The sequence below is a fragment of the Canis lupus genome, chromosome 3 (genome assembly GCF_003254725.2).
Source record: "Canis lupus dingo isolate Sandy chromosome 3, ASM325472v2, whole genome shotgun sequence".
NCBI classification, from domain to species: domain Eukaryota; kingdom Metazoa; phylum Chordata; class Mammalia; order Carnivora; family Canidae; genus Canis; species Canis lupus.
In genome coordinates this window covers 454,518-474,979 of record NC_064245.1, presented here as the reverse complement: position 1 = coordinate 474,979, position 20,462 = coordinate 454,518, and the positions used below count along the sequence as shown (strand labels likewise).

The following is a 20,462-nucleotide window of genomic DNA, read 5'->3' as shown; positions in this document are numbered from 1 at the left end:
GATTCCTGAGACCAGAACTCCAATGTGACCTATCACAGGGGCTCGTAACTGGCTTCACTTTTACGTCTTCTGAAAAGACACTGATTAAAATTTGAATTTTGACTACAACTTCCACTAGGAAAATGTCAACTCGATCGGAGGAATTTTTGGACGCGAGCTTGCTTCCAAAGAAAGATTCATATTTGTTCTCCATGTGCTGGAGTGGAGCCTACCCTGGATGGCGTATGCTCCCAGCTGGGCAGCAGTGTTGACGGGGCAGGGCAGCCGGCCCTGAAGCACATCTTGCTTCACCTGCAAGAAAAACTGGTATCTAAAAGAGAAATGGGGAAAAAAAAAAAAAGAGGGAGAGAGAGATCAGTGGCATCTTCCAACACTCGGACCTGAAGTTTCAGACCCTGATAGTCATTGGCAACAGCCCTCCATCACCATTAGTGGAAGAAAAGCCACTTCCTTTTGGTGAGGGAGCTGCTGAGCGCACAGGAACTACCGAGACACCCCTGCTCGGGCAACACAGGGACCGAGGAGTGCGGGCGCGCCGTCAGAGGGGCTGCGTGGCCTCCCAGGCTGGAGGTCCCCGGGCAGCCTATCTCCCTGCCGTGCTGGGGCGGCGAAGGGTCTACACCCGTACAGTTAACGCGCAGGCAACAATCAGCCACTCTCCGTGCTCCCGGTACTGCCGCCACCATGACCACTATGACTGGCCGTACCCGGAGGCCTGACCAGTGGGACCGGCCTACACGACAAGCTACCTCCAGGGCCACAGGTCATGGGCGCAGGCCAGACGGGCCATCAGGGTGCAACTGCAGCCTGTGGCAGGCCCGCTGTCCACGGCGCTGGCTCGATGTGCAGGCGAACCCTCGCCCTGCTGTGATAGTGCCACCCACTGGCCTCCACATGGTAAGTGACCCCTTCCCACTGTCTTACATCCAATAGCTCAAGGAAAACGCTAGGTCACTACTATCAACACCTCATCGCGCGGATGGAGGAAGTAACAGATACAGAAACGACGTCGCTCGTCCAAGGAGCAGAGCCCGAGCTGAAACCCGGGCAGTTGGAGCCCAGGACCTCGGTCGGCAGCAGGAGGCTTTGGCTTCACCCGCCCCCTTCAGTCTCTCGGCTGGGGCCGGGGGCTTGTGAGCTGCCCACACTGCCCTCGGCTGCCGTCACGCACTCACACACACAGCAGGCGGCCCGTCGTGGCTTCTCTTTCTTTGGAAGCTGACTCTCGAGGTCACTGCCGAGGGCAGCAAAGGGGCAAAGGAAATGAATCCTAAAGCTCTGCAGTGACAGCGTCTCTTCTCCAGATGCTCGCCATCAAGGCCCCCAGTGAAGGAATCCACGAGCCAGACCCTACCTGTTATTACTACTGTTTCTAGAAGACGGATATCAAGTTCGGCTCCTTCACAAGCTCCGCATCTATGCTTCCAGACTGCCCATTCCGGGGGGCAGCACAGTCTGCAGGGGTCCAAGCAGGAGAAACCGCGCAGCGACATATAACCTGCGTCCACATCCAACCCCCAGGGCTGCTGCCTTCTGGAATCCACACACCTGTCCGTCGCCTGGGCCAGGTCGCTGTCCACAGGGTTTCTACGACCTTCCGTGCCCTGCGTCGCTCATGCCTATCTCCCTTCCAAACAACCTCCTAAGAGGTAAGTGGAATCTAAGAGAAACACGGGATCCCATCACGGCCATGAGCAACAGACACAAGCTTTAGAGACTTCACTTTACTCTCAGAATAAAGTCCAGACCCTGGTGACAGCAGAGGCAAGGGCAGCGTGGTCCTAGGTCGGCCTCCCCACGAATGGGCTCCATGGCCCAGGTCACCGTTGCAGCCCGCCACATGCACCCGCATGCAGAGGCTGCTTTCACGGGAAGTCCCGCTGTGGCCCATGGCTACACGGCTGGCGTCCCAAGGCCCAGCTTCATGGCCCTGATGACGCAGCTCTGGGAGCCAGGAGAAGAAGCTGCGAGCAGCCCGGTTGAGTGAGAGCGGCTGCCAAGCGTCGGGAGGCGTCGGCAGGCCCTAGGCGCCCCAGAGCCCATCCGCAGCCTTCCCTCAGGCAGGCCAGCTGCAGGAGGCATAGGCCAGTGGGTTCTTTTACAGAAAAACACCAAAAAGCAAGTTGAGAAGATCCACTGTTTCCTCTTTAAGTCACACCCAAGCCTTCCTGACACCCCGTAACGGTGTGTCTTGCACCAAATGTAAAACTCCAAACAGCCAGTGGAAAAAAAAAAGGCTCACAGGGCTTGTGCTTCCTGAGCCAGGTCTTTCGCCACTGACAGTGATCACGGCCGCTCCCTGACCTCGTTCATCTTCCCAGCCTGCTGCGACCATGCCCCAGGCCTGGACGCTCGTCCTGGGTACCGACGCCCTTGGTTGCGATCCTTGGTCCTCCTCCCCGAGAGGAGAAAAGCAGAGGGAAGCACAATTAGCAGAATGTAAACGCAAGAGCGTATGAACTAAGGAGACGCTTTGCTGGAGTTACTAGTGCTGGCTGGAAACCTGCATTCAGCGGCATGCTTTCTCTGCTAACCGGGAATTTCTTTGCCTGAAGTGGAATTTTATTTATTTTTTTTAGGAAATGGGTCACAGACGCACACTTGTCTTGTTCTATGAAGGCGTTTATAACATCTGACTGAGCAGTCAAATCGCTCGCCAAACACAGAACCAGAGGGACCTGATCCACAAGAGTTTGCTTCAAAGGCAAAAAAAAAAAAAAAAATTGACAGAGATGAAGAAACAAAGAGCTGACACAGAGAGAAAGGCAAACAGAGAGAAAGAAACGGGGACCCTATCCCATCGGGGATGACAGTCCCAGTGCACAGGTCTGGGACATAGTAACTGCTCAGTAAGCAGTTGCTGACATGGATGGACATACGAGTGAGCAGGGGACAGATGGCCGAAATGGAAAACACCCAACATTCTTTGCTGTCTTTGAGAAATTCCCAAAGAAAAAGAAAAAAGGAGTCTGTTCGAACTTCCCCCAGCCTGTTTCTCAAAGATACCAGAGATCATAAAGTCAGTGCATTAAGGAAAAAATAATCCACTAAAATCAAGACAAACTATTTTTAATTAAGAATTTGATTAATCTTGGAGCACCTGGGGGGCTCAGCGGTTGAGCATCTGCCTTCAGCTCAGGGAGTGACCCCAGGGTCCTGAGATCGAGTCCCGCGTTGGGCTCCCTGTATGGAGCCTGCTTCTCCCTCGGCCCGTGTCTCTCATGAATAAATCAATCTTTTTTTTTTAATTCTGGAAAAATAAAAGTGTGCTTAATCTTTACCACAGGAAGCATCATATTACTTTTTTATAAGATAAATTTATGATATAATAAAATTATACTTTCATATGCTGAACATATACATAACTAACTGCATATGACTTATTTTGTCCATCTTACAGGACTCACAGTCTAATATTTTATTTAAATCACAGATTTAGGGCTGTTGAGTGTTTGCCTCTGTCACTCTAAGCTTCGACTGGATCTCACGTCCTTGCGTGTCTCTGGTCTTGACAAGGGGGGCCTGCACCCCAGTGGGCCCAGCAGAGCCCTGCTCATGAGCGTTACACAGGCGAAAGCGTCAATGATTCCCCTCCAAGGGTCCGGGTTTGGACAGTCAGTTATGGGGTGGCCCTGGTTATCCTGGGCCCTTACTGGGAGGAAAGAAAATGCTCCCTAAAGATGAGCCACTCACTAGGGACGATTTCCAGACTCATTCTGGCACAAAATGGAGGCATTCTCCAGTTATCCCACATTGCCTGAAGAGCGCTGCGCTGACACCAAGGTCGCTCGAACCCTTGAACGCCACTAACAAGTGTTGGGGACAAGCGGACTGCAAAGGAGGTTTGCTTGAAGAAAGGGCAGAGAGACCCCGTTCTGTTCCAGAGCCCAAACCTCAGAGTTCTCTGGGATCCAGAAGCCAGAGGTGCCTTAACCTCCTCACCTGAGGTGGGCCCTCCAGAGATGGGAGGCGCGGCGGGGACACGTGGAGGTGTGACCCCAGTGCCCAGCGAGCCTGACGGAGATGAGCTAAGAGGACGGCAGGATGGATTTCTGCCTCTGCACAGACGGGGCCTGGCACATGGCCGGAGCCCAGTCGTGACGGGTGATGCCGAAGGGGGGACAGGGGAGACGGCACGTGTGGCCCGAGGAGGACAGTGGTGGAGGGAGCGCACGCTCATGCGCAAGAAGAGGGACCAAACCAGGAATAACGCCTTTGCCTCAAGAGGTAACACTGATGATTAAAATACAGGAACAATCACCTTACATGTGTGCAGTCCTCTGGAACCCACAAATTCCTCTTGCATCCCTACCAGAAGGTGACCCTCGTCCCGACTCTACTGCACTGTTCAGTTAGAGAAGGAGGGCCGGGCTCTGGAAGCAGATGCGCAGCTGCAGCCCACTCGGGGGGCAAAGAAGCTAGAACAAGCTAATCCTCACAAAGTGAAAAACAGGGATCACCATATTAGAGTCATAAAATTTTAGAAATAATTGATTAGCTTAAGGTCAGCCTCAAAAAAAAAAAAGCAAACAACTACAAAAAAAAAAAAAACTAGAAAGCACTGCAAACCAAAATCAAAAGCAAGTGTCTATTTTTAAAAACTAGAAAGTACCCATCGGATACAATTCGTTTGGAACATTATTTTCCTTTTTGGAAACGGTTCCTAGATCCTTAAAGGTTCAGAAAGATTTCAATTCGCAGACAGGACGGTGTGCACGGAATGGACGGTCGCTCTGGCCGCTCCTTCCGGAGGACAGGACCCCTCCCTGTGGTCCCCGCTGCATCTCCCTCATACCCAGAGCACCGCAGCACCCAGCTCCACGTCACTACCAAGCGAAGGCGGGTGGCTGACTGAACTCTGTCAGATACAAGCTCAGGAAACAGGCAACAGGGCAGCTGTAGGATTCGTAATTGAATGAACAACTACACCCATAAAGTGGGGTTTCAGGGGCTGATTTCAGGCTGGAAGACCCACCTCAGGGCTCCACGCTGGTCTTCTAATTTTTGAGTCAATAACTTGAAAACATTAACTACTTCTCATCCTTTTCACTCTAGCTGTCCCCACCACCCACGGACACATTTTTGTGTCACTGTCACCACTTGGCACATGTTACCCTATGCATTCCTCTCATCATCTCTCCCCCTTCCTTCCTCTCATTGTCTTTTTGAAAACAATGATTTCTTTTTTATGGATGAGAAAATTGAGACTTTAGAAGGTTACACAGCTTGTTCAAATTCGCACAACTACTGAGAGGCAGAGAAAGGACACAAACATCAGCCTGACTCCGAAGCCTGTCTTCCTTTTATCTTTTTTTTTTTAATTTTTATTTATTTATGATAGTCACACAGAGAGAGCAAGAGAGGCAGAGACACAGGCAGAGGGAGAAGCAGGCTCCATGCACCGGGAGCCCGACGTGGGACTCGATCCCGGGTCTCCAGGATCACGCCCTGGGCCAAAGGCAGGCGCTAAACCACTGCGCCACCCAGGGATCCCTCTTTTTTTTTTTTTTTTTTTTTTTAAGATTTATTTCAGAGAGAGAGTGAGAACATGCACGGGGGGAGGAGCAGAGGAAGAGGGAGACAAGCAGACTCCCTGCTGAGGGGGGCCCGACACAGGCTCCATCCCGGGACCCTGAGACCACGACCGGAGCCAAAATCAAGAGTGGGATGCTCAACCGGCTGAGCTTCCTGGGTGCCCCCCAAAGCCCGCCCTGCACTCACTACGCTTACCAAGTGCATGCGGGACACAGAGCTATAAACGACCCAGAGTACGTGGAAGGCTCTTGTGATTGTCTGAATCAGGCCTGAAAATAAATTTAACAGATAAGGGCATAGACTATTTAGACGGTCAGCAAAGAGAAGAGACGTTGGGTTCATTCTGCACGAGCCCAGAAAGAAAACCCGTTGCCGACAACAGAAGCGACAGGATTTCTCACTGGATTTCCCATCGCTCCCCAGACAGGAAGGCGCCCTGTCTTTACAGTGTTTACAAGGAAGCCGACCGAAGCAGCAGGAATGTTGTAGAAAAGGTTCAGGCCAGGGCACAGGAGTCCTAAACGCAGAGTCGTCCTTGTAGTCTCCCAATCCTGTTGGTTTCCGAGACCTTTCAGGCCGCTGAGCAGCTACTCCAAGTTCGTGTGCTTCTAGTCACTTCCACGTTTTTCGTCTCCGGGACCTCACTTCCCTGCATATCACACTCACCTCTCGTGTTGTTTCCTAAGCTCCACACCCTCCTGGAAGGCTGCGTCTACTATGGGCTACGTACCTGAGACAATTCAAGGCCGGCGGTATCTGTAGTTTTAAAAGAGAACCATCCCCACGGGCAGGGGTAAATAAATCACGGAATACTATGGGGGAGTAACAGACAGGCGAGGGTGGAGAGGCCCGCACAACACGCGTGGGACGGCGTGACGGTCAAGGATGCTAAGCACATGGAAGGACGGGCATGTCGCGATGTTCACTGCAGCATTACTGCTTCATGCCACAACTTAGGAACCACCTGAGCGCCAATACCGAGTAGGCGAGAACAACCTTCCAAAGAACGGAAGCAGGAGCAATACTCATCGTACGCATGCTGGCCTTGAGCACGGTCTTCCTCCATGAGCAGACACCGCGGGATTTGGGGCTCGAGTCGTAGTTTCTGCTTTTGCCAAACTCCTCTCACGCAACTGGCTCCCTTATCTGCCCGCTTAGATGAACGTGTCCATGCGAGCTGGTGACCTTCTCTTCAGGACACACTGCAGAGCTTATACAGGGAGATCACGCCGGACGCACTTTCAACTTACCTAATTCAACTACGTGTTTTGGGCAATGGAAGCCAATTCTTACAGACAGTGCAACCTGGTTCTTGGCTACGTGACCTCGTCTGATATTTGAGGAAGAGCAGGTGTGACGGACACGCCGTGAGGCTGCTTGTTACACAAGTCTACGTGTCCTACTGACGGGCTGGTAGATTCTGAAGGGAAGGTTCTGCTCATCAAGATCTGGCGAGCAGATTTAAAGTCGTGTGTCGTACGACACTCGCCTTCGCCCTATTAACAATAAACCGAGTACCTCTGGGAAGCCAGCCCTCATTCAAGGTGTAACTCCCCTGAACTGCCAGAGTTGGGAGAGGATGAAAGCCTACCAGGCGCTTACCGACCCAGACACAACGGGCGACCCGAGGCCGACGTTAGTTGCAGCGCCCTCCAGTGCCTACGAAACCTGGTGGGACAGGTGTCTCCAATCTTGCAGCCAAGGAATGCGAGGCACGGAAAGTGAAGGGCTTTCCTCGTGTTTTCATAAAATGTTATTTCCTTGCAATTTCCTAATGAGTTACCCTGATGTGTGTGCGTGTTTTTACCCCTTGGACTCAGTTTCCCCATGAGCCCACAGCTCAGAAATCCCTCAACTGCAGAGACGACTCAGGAAACTCTAAGGTAAACGTGACCCCTCTCCCAAACGTCCTCCCAACACAGCGGCCCCTCCCCACGGAGGTGTGCCCCCGCCCCCTGCCCCAGGTCAAGCAGTTGCGGCAACGTGGTGGTGGGAGACATGAACGCAGCTTGGCACAGTCCTGAAAGGGAGGCCTCGTCGCGCACTGCAGGGGACAGGAAAGGTCCACCCAGCCCTCACTCCTCTCCCTCCCGTGTAAGTCAACAGTCTGAGGAAGAGATGAAAGGACAGAACAGGAACAAAACCACAGGCCGCCCTCGTGACGGAAGACGTGATTTCCAATGTTTCCAGTAACACATTCGGCTTCCCCTGAGCCCGAGACAGGAGGTCACTGGGAAAACCGACCACTTAAGGCGTAAGCTGTGGGAACAGCCTTCTGCTCGCGGCTGCCTGGCCTTCATAAGCCACCCTCACGTGTTGGCGTGGACTCCTTTAACAACATAATTCCAATTGGGGATTGTGCCCTAAACAAAATAAAATATTTGATGACGAAGCCCTTGGGTGGCTCCATGGTTGAGCATCTGCCTTTGTCCCAGGGTGTGACCCCAGGGTCCTGAGATCGAGTCCCACGTTGGGCTCCCTGCATGGAGCCTGCTTCTCTCTCTGCCTGTGTCTCTGCCTCTCTCTCTGTGTCTCTCATGAATAAATAAATAACATCTTTTAAAAAATAAAATATTTAATGACAAAGGTGAAGGAATACGTTGTAAAACATTGTGGGGTTTTTCTTTTTCTCTCCTTTGTACTAAAAGCAAGTATCTTTTCATTTCCTACACAGGTATGTGAAGGCCCTGGACCACTGATAGGTAAGCTATAACCAATTAAAGAGAAACAACTGGCTGTTCAAACCTGTATTTATACATGCAACCCGAGCCCTAAAATAGCTTTCCTTTCCACGGTTCAATGACTCTTTTCACATGACTTCAAAGGCTGAATGCAGTCTTCACAACAATGATACAGAAATATCCCATCACAGCAGATGCAACATCCATCATCACGTCACCCGGGTTCATGCCATTGTCCACACACATCCATCATCAGGCGCTGATTTGCCTCACGCGATGCTAGTTTAACTCTCTCCGTGGAGACGCATTACAAAACAAGCCAGACACCCACCCACTGTCTGACCCCAACTTATATTAAATAAAGCCTTTAGTCTATGCCGCACAGGTACTGTTCAAATGCAAAGTTAATACATACCTGGTTATTTCTTCTTTAAGCTTACACGGATCTTCAGCGTAGAATTTAATACCAAAATACAAGGTATATGGAGGTCCAGCTAAAATAAGAAACAGAAATTAAATTTCATATTATAAGTTACTCAAAGTAGAAGCGTGATATTGTACGATTACTAAAAACTATGCTCACCAAAAATATTCGTAAACTACCTATTGGATAAGGGGTTAATATCCAGCATACACGAGGAGCTCCTATGACTCAATAGCACACACACAAAAAAAACAATTTAAAAATGGGCAAAAGAATAGAATAGGCATTTTTCCAAAGAAGACGCACATAAATGTCCAACAGATATTTATTTATTATATAATTATTATAATTATAAATTGTTTTTATTATGAGAAGATGCTCAGCATCACTAAACCATCCGGGAAATGCAAATGAAAAACCACGAGATCACCACCTGACACCTGTAAGAACGGCTGTCAGCAAAGGACAAACGTGTCGGGAGGATGTGGGTGGAAGGGAGTCCCGTCCGCTGTGGCTAGGATAGCAAACTGGTTCAACGACCGCACAATCGGGCCATCGCACTATGGGGCACTTATCCGAAGGAGAGGACGCCAGGATCCTGAGGCCGTGTCTGCCCTCCACTGTTCACGCAGCTCTAATCACCATGGCCAATGTACTGAAGCAAGCCCAGCGTCCGTCGGTGCACCAGGGGAATGAACATAGATGCGTATACACCCAGTCAATGCCTTATCATCACCTCTGCATGGTTGAGCGTGTGTGTGTGTAGGTGAGGGTAACATGCACACAAGAAAATAGTATACAGCCAGAAAAAAAGAAGAAAATCTTCCCATGTGAGGGGACACAGATGAACCTGGAGAACATTACGAAGGTGACACGAGCCAGACACAAAAAAAACACAACCGCCCGATGTCACCTCCATGCAGAATGTAAAGGAGTCACATGCGCAGATGCAGAGGGTAGGACGGTGGCACCGGGGAAGCGGGAGGGAGAAACAAGGACGTGCTGGCCAATGGCTACAAGTCTCGGTCACACGAGATGAATCAGCTCTGGGGGCCGAGCTGTATGCTGAGACCTGCTGAGACGACGGATTGTAGATCTTCTTGCTCCCACGACACACATGCGCCCACTACGCAGAGGGGACACGTTACATCTTCAACTTGCCTGCTGACCTTCCCTCACTGAACACGTGTATTGAAGCATCAAGTTCTGCATCTTTAATGTGTATCATTCTTATACATTAGAGGTACCTCGATAAAGTTCTTTTTTGTTGTTTTTAAAAGATGTAGGTGCTTATTTTGGCGACAGAAAGAGAGTGAGGGCTCACGTGGAAGGGACGGGCAGAGGGAGAGGGACAGGAAATGCCAAGCAGACTTCATGTGGAGTGTGGGGCCCAGCACCAGGCTCCATCTCATGACTCTGAGATCTCGACCTGAGACGAAACCAAGAGTTTGGTGCTTAACCACCTGCGCTGTGCCACTCAGGTGCCCCCTCAATAAAGTCTAAAAAAAATCATAGTAAGAACTTCTAAAAGCACAAGAAAATAGAAAATTAAAGACAGGACAGAGAATTGTGTAACAGCAGGACCTCAAGTCTGCAGATATCTGTGCAGGTTATGGGTTTACATGTTCACAGACACAGGGAAAAAGATCAAATATTTGAGGATGTTGCCTGTTCTTATCCCTAGTGAGGTCATGCACAATTTCCATTTGTTGGTAACTTCCCCACTTTTCATGTTTTCTACAACACGTGTTTTTTACACAATGAAGAAAAATCAATGATAGAACCGATGGTTAAAAAAAAAAACCCAAAAAAGATAAAAGAAAAAATTTAAAAAAAAAGAAAAAAAAACCACCCACCTACTAGTATTGCAAAAAGTAAAAAAATGTATCTGCCTGAAAGCAAGACACAAAAAAATTGGTAGAGCCTCGGAACATCAATGCTTAGCAGCGGGAGGACCACTGAGGTCTACACAACACACACATACGGTCCTGCGACCGAGTACACGGCAGAGGGGCACTCGGTGCTGATCGGGAAAGATGTGCCATCGCCTTCGGGCGCCAGAGGTATGATCCCTTTTTGGTAAAAAAGAAAGTCAGCTATTCAAATATGTTCCCCCCCAAGAAGAATACACCAGAAACGACTAATGCTGGCCGGCCTTGGGGAGAACTGGGCCCCCCAGCCCCCGGCTTCCATGAGGCACAGTCCACACATCACCCTGGGATAGGTCTCGAGTGTAAGGTGCGGTGGTTCGGGGCGAAGGGAGTCCCCCCGCCAGGCTGTGTAGCACACTCCTCCCTCGCACACTCCTCCCTTGTGTATTTATTCCTGCGTGTGCGTGAAAACGTTACAGTCCACGCTTAACCAGGGTGGTCATTTTCTTTCCATATATAGGTCTCCCTTTTTTAAGAAAAAAAAAAAAAAACCCACCAGGGAGGCTGTGCGGTGGGAGCACGGGCAACACCGGTCTCCCCCCCCCCCCCCAAGAACGTGCCCTTGTGCATCCAGGGACACCAGAACCGGGCTCGGTGGATGGAGCAGCGGAGCCGGGCCACGAGGCCAGGCCAGGGGACACCCCGAGCCCGTCGCCGCCGCCCGCGAGCCTGGAGCCTGTTTCTGAAGCCGTTGCCCTGGGAGGCCGGGCCGACGCCCAGGACCCGCTGAACAGGCCCCGGCGGGCGCGGCCACCGTCACAGGAGCGCAGGCGGGCGCAGGGCGGACCCAGGAGTCGGCAAGGCGCGGCCCGGCCGGAGGAGGGCGCCGGAGGGCACCGGAGGGCACCGGAGCGCCCGGAGGCCCCTGCCCAGGAGGAGAGCCGCGGAGGGGGCGCCCGCGGTCGCACGGAGGGTTTAACGCCGCCCCCAGCGGCTGGGGTGCATTCTGTGTCAAAGGGTTCATGCCTCTGAAAAGATGATTTAGGAGGAGGGCCAGACGGCGGAAGAGCGCGGTCCCCAGTCACCTCCCCACCAAATTACCGAGACGACCTTCACCTCATCCTGAAAATCTACGAATTCGGCCTGAGATTTAAAGAGAGACCAGGGAATGCTACAGTGAGAAGAGTTCGCGCTTCTATCCAGGTAGGAAGACGGGGAAAAAGAAATAAAGAAGCAAAAGGCCTCCAAGGGGGAGGGGCCCCGCGAGGAGCCGGGCTGAGGCCGGGGCGAGTGTCCCCAGGACAGGAGAGCCCCGTCCCGGAGGAGCAGGAGCTGCACCGACCTTCCCGGGGGAAAGGGGCTCGCGGGGAGGTGGAGCAGGACCCGGGAGGGCGGGGATGCCCTCGGGCTCCGGGGACAGTAACAGCAACTGCGCACCCAGGAGAGTGCGCCGAGCTCCCTAAGGGCTGCAGCGCGCACGGCGGGACCCGGAGCAGCTCGGGGGGGCGGGGGGGCGGCTCCGCGGAGGGGGCTGCGGGGCGGGGGCAGCTCGGGGGGCTCGGGGGCGGCTCCGCGGAGGGGGCTGCGGGGCGGGAGCAGCTCGGGGGGCTCGGGGGCGGCTCCGCGGAGGGGGCTGCGCTCGGAGGGGCTCGGGGGCGGCTCCGCGGAGGGGGCTGCGGGGCGGGGGCAGCTCGGGGGGCTCGGGGGCGGCTCCGCGGAGGGGGCTGCGGGGCGGGAGCAGCTCGGGGGCTCGGGGGCGGCTCCGCGGAGGGGGCTGCGGGGCGGGAGCAGCTCGGGGGGCTCGGGGGCGGCTCCGCGGAGGGGGCTGCGCGGCCGGGGAGCGCGAATCCACCAGCGCAGGCTCCGGAGCACAGGGCGCCGGACACAGCCCAGGATCCCGCCTCCCCCGGGACTGGCAGAGGCCGGGAGGGCCCAGGACAGCGAGGACGCTCCTGCCCCAGCTGAGCAGATCAGCGGCCCCGCCACCCCCTCCCCGCCAGCATCCAGGCCCTGCAGACGGAGAGCTCTGTGGTGACTGCGGGGGCTGACTCCACGGCTCCAGACCTGGCCCTGCCACTGCGGTTGTTCCTCCTGTGGCCTCACGGGGTAAACTATCCCCACTGAGCCCTGCACCAGGCAGGGGCAGAGCAGCTCCCCCAAGTGCTAACACCTGAAAATCAGCACAGCAGGCCCCTCCCCCAGAAGACCAGCTGGACGGACAAGTTCCAGGGGAAGCCAAGGGACGTGAAGTACACAGAATCAGAAGATACTCCGTCATGGCTTTTGTTTTGTTTTGGGTTTTTTTTTTTCTTTTTTGCTTTTTGATTTCTGATTGCTTCCCCCACCCTTTTTTGTTTTTCACCTTTCTTATTCTTTTTCTTTCTCTTTTTCTTCTTTTTCCTTTTTTTCTTCCTTTTTTCTTTTTTCTTTTTCTCTTTTCTTTCCTTCTCTCTCTTTTTCTCCTTTTCCCAATACAACTTGTTTTTGGCCACTCTGCACTGAGCAAAATGACTAGCAGGAAAACCTCACCTCAAAAGAAAGAATCAGAAACAGTCCTCTCTCCCACAGAGTTACAAAATCTGGATTACAATTCAATGTCAGAAAGCCAATTCAGAAGCACTATTATACAGCTACTGGTGGCTCTAGAAAAAAGCATAAAGGACTCAAGAGACTTCATGACTGCAGAATTTAGAGCTAATCAGGCAGAAATTAAAAATCAATTGAATGAGACTGCAATCCAAACTAGAAGTCCTAACAACGAGTGTTAACGAGGTGGAAGAACGAGTGAGTGACATAGAAGACAAGTTGATGGCAAAGAGGGAAACTGAGGAAAAAAGAGACAAACAATTAAAAGACCATGAAGATAGAATAAGGGAAATAAACGACAGCCTGAGGAAGAAAAACCTACGTTTAATTGGGGTTCCCGAGGGTGCCGAAAGGGACAGAGGGCCAGAATATGTATTTGAACAAATTCTAGCTGAAAACTTTCCTAATCTGGGAAGGGAAACAGGCATTCAGATCCAGGAAATAGAGAGATCTCCCCCTAAAATCAATAAAAACCGTTCAACACCTCGACATTTAATAGTGAAGCTTGCAAATTCCAAAGATAAAGAGAAGATCCTTAAAGCAGCAAGAGACAAGAAATCCCTGACCTTTATGGGGAGGAATATTAGGGTAACAGCAGACCTATCCACAGAGACCTGGCAGGCCAGAAAGGGCTGGCATGATATATTCAGGGTCCTAAATGAGAAGAACATGCAACCAAGAATACTTTATCCAGCAAGGCTCTCATTCAAAATGGAAGGAGAGATCAAGAGCTTCCAAGACAGGCAGGAACTGAAAGAATATGTGACCTCCAAACCAGCTCTGCAAGAAATTTTAAGGGGGACTCTTAAAATTCCCCTTTAAAAGAAGTTCAGTGGAACAATCTACAAAAACAAGGACTGAATAGATACCATGATGACCCTAAACTCATATCTTTAAATAGTAACTCTGAACGTGAACGGGCTTAATGACCCCATCAAAAGGCGCAGGGTTTCAGACTGGATAAAAAAGCAGGACCAATCTATTTGCTGTCTACAAGAGACTCATTTTAGACAGAAGGACACCTACAGCCTGAAAATAAAAGGTTGGAGAACCATTTACCATTCGAATGGTCCTCAAAAGAAAGCAGGGGTAGCCATCCTCATATCAGATAAACTAAAGTTTACCTCAAAGACTGTAGTGAGAGATGAAGAGGGACACTATATCATACTTAAAGGATCTATGCAACAAGAGGACTTAACAATCCTCAATATATATGCCCCAAATGTGGGACCTGCCAAATATTTAAATCAATTAATAACCAAAATGAAGAAATGCTTAGATAATAATACACTTACACTTGGTGACTTCAATGTAGCTCTTTCTACCCTCGATAGGTCTTCTAAGCACAACATCTCCAAAGAAACGAGAGCTTTAAATGATACACTGGACCAGATGGATTTCACAGATATCTACAGAACTTTACATCCAAACTCAACTGAATACACATTCTTCTCAAGTGCACATGGAACTTTCTCCAAAATAGACCACATACTGGGTCACAAATCGGGTCTGAACCGATACCAAAAGATTGGGATCGTCCCCTGCATATTCTCAGACCATAATGGCTTGAAATTAGAACTAAATCACAACAGGAAGTTTGGAAGGACCTCAAACACGTGGAGGTTAAGGAACATCCTGCTAAAAGATGAAAGGGTCAACCAGAAAATTAAGGAAGAATTAAAAAGATTCATGGAAACTAATGAGAATGAAGATACAACCGTTCAAAATCTTTGGGACACAGCAAAAGCAGTCCTAAGGGGGAAATACATCGCAATACAAGCATCCATTCAAAAACTGGAAAGAACTCAAATACAAAAGCTAACCTTACACATAAAGGAGCTAGAGAAAAAACAGCAGACAGATCCTACACCCAGCAGAAGAAGAGAGTTAATTAAGATTCGAGCAGAACTCAACGAAATTGAGACCAGAAGAACTGTGGAACAGATCAACAAAACCAGGAGTTGGTTCTTTGAAAGAATTAATAAGATAGATAAACCATTAGCCAACCTTATTAAAAAGAAGAGAGAGGAGACTCAAATTAATAAAATCATGAATGAGAAAGGAGAGATCACTACCAACACCAAGGAAATACAAACGATTTTAAAAACATATTATGAACAGCTATACGCCAATAAATTAGGCAATCTAGAAGAAATGGACGCATTCCTGGAAAGCCACAAACTACCAAAACTGGAACAGGAAGAAATAGAAAACCTGAACAGGCCAATATCCAGGGAGGAAATTGAAGCAGTCATCAAAAACCTCCCAAGACACAAAAGTCCAGGGCCAGATGGCTTCCCAGGGGAATTCTATCAAACGTTTAAAGAAGAAATCATACCTATTCTACTAAAGCTGTTTGGAAAGATAGAAAGAGATGGAGTACTTCCAAATTCATTCTATGAGGCCAGCATCACCTTAATTCCAAAACCAGACAAAGACCCCACCAAAAAAGGAGAATTACGCACCGATATCCCTGATGAACATGGATGCAAAAATTCTCAACAAGATACTAGCCAATCGGATCCAACAATACATTAAGAAAATTATTCACCATGACTAAGTAGGATTTATCCCCGGGACACAAGGCTGGTTCAACACTCGTAAAACAATCAATGTGATTCATCATATCAGCAAGAGAAAAACCAAGAACCATATGATCTTCTCATTAGATGCAGAGAAAGCATTTGACAAAATACAGCATCCATTCCTGATCAAAACTCTTCAGAGTGTAGGGATAGAGGGAACTTTCCTCGACATCTTAAAAGCCATCTACGAGAAGCCCACAGCAAATATCATTCTCAATGGGGAAGCACTGGGAGCCTTTCCCCTAAGATCAGGAACAAGACAGGGATGTCCACTCTCACCACTGCTGTTCAACATAGTACTGGAAGTCCTAGCCTCAGCAATCAGACAACAAAAAGACACTAAAGGCATTCAAATTGGCAAAGAAGTAGTCAAACTCTCCCTCTTCGCCAAATGACATGATACTCGACATAGAAAACCCACAAGCCTCCACCCCAAGATTGCTAGAACTCATACAGCAATTTGGCAGCGTGGCAGGATACAAAATCAATGCCCAGAAATCAATGGCATTTCTATACACTAACAATGAGACTGAAGAAAGAGAAATTAAGGAGTCAATCCCATTTACAATTGCACCCAAAAGCATATGATACCTAGGAATAAACCTAACCAATGAGGTAAAGGATCTATACCCTCAAAACTATAGAACACTTCTGAAAGAAATTGAGGAAGACACAAAGAGATGGAAAAATATTCCATGCTCATGGATTGGCAGAATTAATATTGTGAAAATGTCAATGTTACCCAGGGCAATATACACGTTTAACGCAATCCCTATCAAAATACCATGGACTTTCTTCAGAGAGTTAGAACAAATTATTTTAAGATTTGTGTGGAATCAGAAAAGACCTTGAATAGCCAGGGGAATTTAAAAAAAGAAAACCATATCTGGGGACATCACAATGCCAGATTTCAGGTTGTACTACAAAGCTGTGGTCATCAAGACAGTGTGGTACTGGCACAAAAACAGACACATAGATCAATGGAACAGAATAGAGAACCCAGAAGTGGACCCTGAACTTTATGGTCAACTAATATTCGATAAAGGAGGAAAGACTATCCATTGGAAGAAAGACAGTCTCTTCAATAAATGGTCCTGGGAAAATTGGACATCCACATGCAGAAGAATGAAACTAGACCACTCTCTTGCACCATACACAAAGATAAACTCAAAATGGATGAAAGATCTAAATGTGAGACAAGATTCCATCAAAATCCAAGGAAGAACACAGGCAACACCCTTTTTGAACTCGGCCACAGTAAATTCTTGCAAGATACATCCACGAAGGCAAAAGAAACAAAAGCAAAAATGAACTATTGGGACTTCATCAAGATAAGAAGCTTTTGCACAGCAAAGGATACAGTCAACAAAACTCAAAGACAACCTACAGAATGGGAGAAGATATTTGCAAATGATGTATCAGATAAAGGGCTAGTTTCCAAGATCTATAAAGAACTTATTAAACTCAACACCAAAGAAACAGACAATCCAATCATGAAATGGGCAAAAGACATGAAGAGAAATCTCAAAGAGGAAGACATAGACATGGCCAACATACATATGAGAAAATGCTCTGCATCACTTGCCATCAGGGAAATACAAATCAAAACCACAATGAGATACCACCTCACACCAGTGAGAATGGGGCAAAATAACAAGGCAGGAAACCACAAATATTGGAGAGGATGCGGAGAAAAGGGAACCCTGTTACACTGTTGGTGGGAATGTGAACTGGTGCAGCCACTCTGGAAAACTGTGTGGAGGTTCCTCAAAGGGTTAAAAATAGACCTGCCCGATGACCCAGCAATTGCACTGCTGGGGATTTACCCCAAAGATACAGATGCAATGAAACGCCAGGGCACCTGCACCCTGATGTTTATAGCAGCAATGGCCACGATAGCCAAACTGTGGAAGGAGCCTCGGTGTCCAACGAAAGATGAATGGATAAAGAAGCTGTGGTTTATGTATACAATGGAATATTCCTCAGCTATTAGAAATGACAAATACCCACCATTTGCTTCAACGTGGATGGAACTGGAGGGTATTATGCTGAGTGAAGTAAGTCAGTCGGAGAAGGACAAACATTACATGTTCTCATTCATTTGGGGAATATAAATAATAGTGAAAGGGAATATAAGGGAAGGGAGAATAAATGTGTGGGAAATATCAGAAAGGGAGACAGAACATAAAGACTCCTAACTCTGGGAAACAAACTAGGTGTGGTGGAAGGGGAGGAGGGTGGGGGGTGGGGGTGAATGGGTGTGGGGCACTTGAGGGGATGAGCACTGGTTGTTATTTTGTATGTTGACAAATTGAACACCAATTAAAAATAAATATATTATATATAAAAAAAAGTGGTCAAATTCTTCCAAGCAATTAAGGGGGGAGCCTGTGGCCCAGAGCTAAAAATGGCAGGGATTTGAGGATAATGGCATTTGCAAAGTTATTATCATAAAGCTTTTCCTCTAAGTTTTGGTCCCTGCTGCTTTCTCAGGTCCACTGTGAGACATAGGTTGTAAGCTTTACTGCTTGACCCCAATACCTGGAATCGGGCCTGGAAAAGAGGAGGCAGGCACTGGAAGAATCAGTCACAGAGAAGGATGTTGTTATAGGCTGGGTCATGCTCTCCAAAAATTCATTATGTTCAAATCCCAACCTCCAACACCTTAGGAGGTAACCATGTTTGGCCATCACTTATTTGAAGTGGTGATTAAGTTAAAATGCGGCCAATGGAGTGGGGTCCTATTCTAATAGGACTCGTGTCCTTATAAGAAAAAGAGATTCCAAGGATGTGTATAACCAGAGGAAAGACCATGTGAGGACACTGCAAGAAGGTGGCCTCCAAGCCAAGGAGAGAGGCCTCAAAACCAAACCTGCCAACATCTTCATCTTGGACTTCTGGCCTCCAGAACTGTGGGAAACAGTGATTGTTGCTTATACCAACCAGGGTGCAGTACTCTGCTATGGCAGCTCTAGCAACTAATATAAGATGTGAATAAATATCCATGTTTCATTACAAAATAGTACTACCAAATTTTAAAAACTGCCAGTTATTTTTGTATGCTAAAATTCCTGTCCCTTTTATTGATTACTTCTTTTGTTTTGGATATTGTATACGCCACATTTGTATTGTATTATATTTACAGTAATTCACAATAGATTTGATTTTGCTATTCTAAGATGCTTCCTGTTTTGTTTTCTAAATATAACCAACTGAATTTTTCGAAGGGTGTTTTAGGAAAGATGACATTTAGATCTCAAATTCCACATGCTGACCCAGCAAATTCAACCCAAGACCCTGCATCTTTCTCACAGATATGTTTAGGCTGATTAATTAGATGCTTACCACTTCAAGTATCTGACCTTGATGAAATTAATATAATGAAATACTAAAATATGATTAAATATTAAATTTCCTTAATAGTTATAAAAAAAATAAAAAGATAATTAAAAAAATATGACTCTGCTGCACACCCAGGGCCGGCCTGCAGGGACCCGCGTGCGCGCATCCCCGTGAACAGAAACCTGGGCCCCAAAGGCCATAGTTACAGAATATACGGCCTCAATGTGACACCCGGCGACTGCAGAAGATCCCTGCTGGTAAGACCGGGGCCCCCGAAAACACAGGGGGCCCCGAAGCCATGGAAAGCCCTCGGGACACAAGGGCACGTCAGAGCGTGCGAGACGCAACACGCTCCCGACCCTGAGGAGCTCCAGCTCTTGGAAGGTCGGCGGTCGACCCTTTTCTTCAAATCAATGCCTCTCTGCCTTTTTCTTTTTAAGGTGAAAATATAAAGAAAAAAAAAAGTTCTAAAATCCCTGGCAAGTCAAAGGCGGGCAAAATGGAGTATGAGGATGTGATGTACTTAGAGTCCGTATCGACCGAAAAGTCCCCAGGGTTAAAGGGGGAGTCTGGCCGCACCCACAACACCCACATCCCCACCCTGGGGCCCGAGCTCATCCCTGGGGCCCCGCGCCCAGCCACCCCAGGATGCCACAGCACCTCCAACACCCCTGAACAAAATTAACACGAAATACCTACTGTTGATCAGTTCTTTGTGTTCAGCGAGGGTTCTTGCAGGATCCAGCCAATACTGTGAGGGGGGAAAAAGGGTAATTGTACGCGTTAGTTGTTTTTCAACAGCCTTCACTTCAAGCATGCTTGCAAAGTATTATTTTAAACGACATTGAAATAATAAATATTTGGCTTATCGCATGCACAGAAAAATGCAGGTGAGAGCTTGCTGCAGCTCAGACACCAAGAGCAAGACGTTGATGCTCAGAGAGGAGCAGAGGAGGGAACAGCGCTCACAGGCCTTCGAGGACGCTCCCCTAGCGACCCAGATCAGGAACACCCAGGTGCTGGCGAAGGCGGCCTGCGAAGCCTCCCCACCCCCCGACCACCCCGAAGGCCCTGCACCCGCTGCTCCTCATGGGATGCGCTCATCCTCCTCGCTCCCCGTCCCACCCCTTCCAGGCAGCACCGACGGGCACCAGGAAGGGGCTGCAGGAAACCAAGGAGAGGCGCTCAGCGCAGCAGCCGAGCATTGGCGTCCCAAACTCTGTATCTAAATCAATACAATTTTTATTCTCGACCTAAAATTTTCAACACGAGCACATAGGGGTTTTTTTATTTAAATTCAATGAGCCAGCATTCCAGTTTTCAACAATTCATCAGCTGCATATAACGCCCAGGGCTCATCACATCACAGAGCACATAGTTTTTTAAAAAATCTGGAACATCAGTACCCTTAGGATGTTTTTTAAGTAAGAACAGGTCT

General features: G+C 48.8%; 1 protein-coding gene and 1 long non-coding RNA gene across 6 annotated transcripts in view; one reads left to right on the top strand and one right to left on the bottom strand.

The window, feature by feature from the left end:
* The window catches only part of EPB41L4A (erythrocyte membrane protein band 4.1 like 4A), a 180,716-nt gene that overhangs the window by 78,084 nt on the left and 82,170 nt on the right, over positions 1-20,462 (bottom strand). The window contains exons 3-5 of the mRNA XM_025438026.3: positions 19,724-19,775; positions 8,632-8,710; positions 213-310 (exon numbers count right to left, since the gene is read on the bottom strand). Coding sequence (XP_025293811.1) covers positions 213-310; positions 8,632-8,710; positions 19,724-19,775 — 229 coding nt within the window. The remainder of the gene's footprint in view (positions 1-212; positions 311-8,631; positions 8,711-19,723; positions 19,776-20,462) is intronic.
* Positions 11,286-20,462, top strand: part of LOC112653763 (uncharacterized) — a 32,284-nt gene continuing 23,107 nt past the window's right edge. For all 5 annotated transcript variants that reach the window (XR_007409504.1, XR_003132502.3, XR_003132501.3 and 2 more), the window contains exon 1: positions 11,286-11,714. This is a non-coding gene — a long non-coding RNA (uncharacterized LOC112653763). The remainder of the gene's footprint in view (positions 11,715-20,462) is intronic.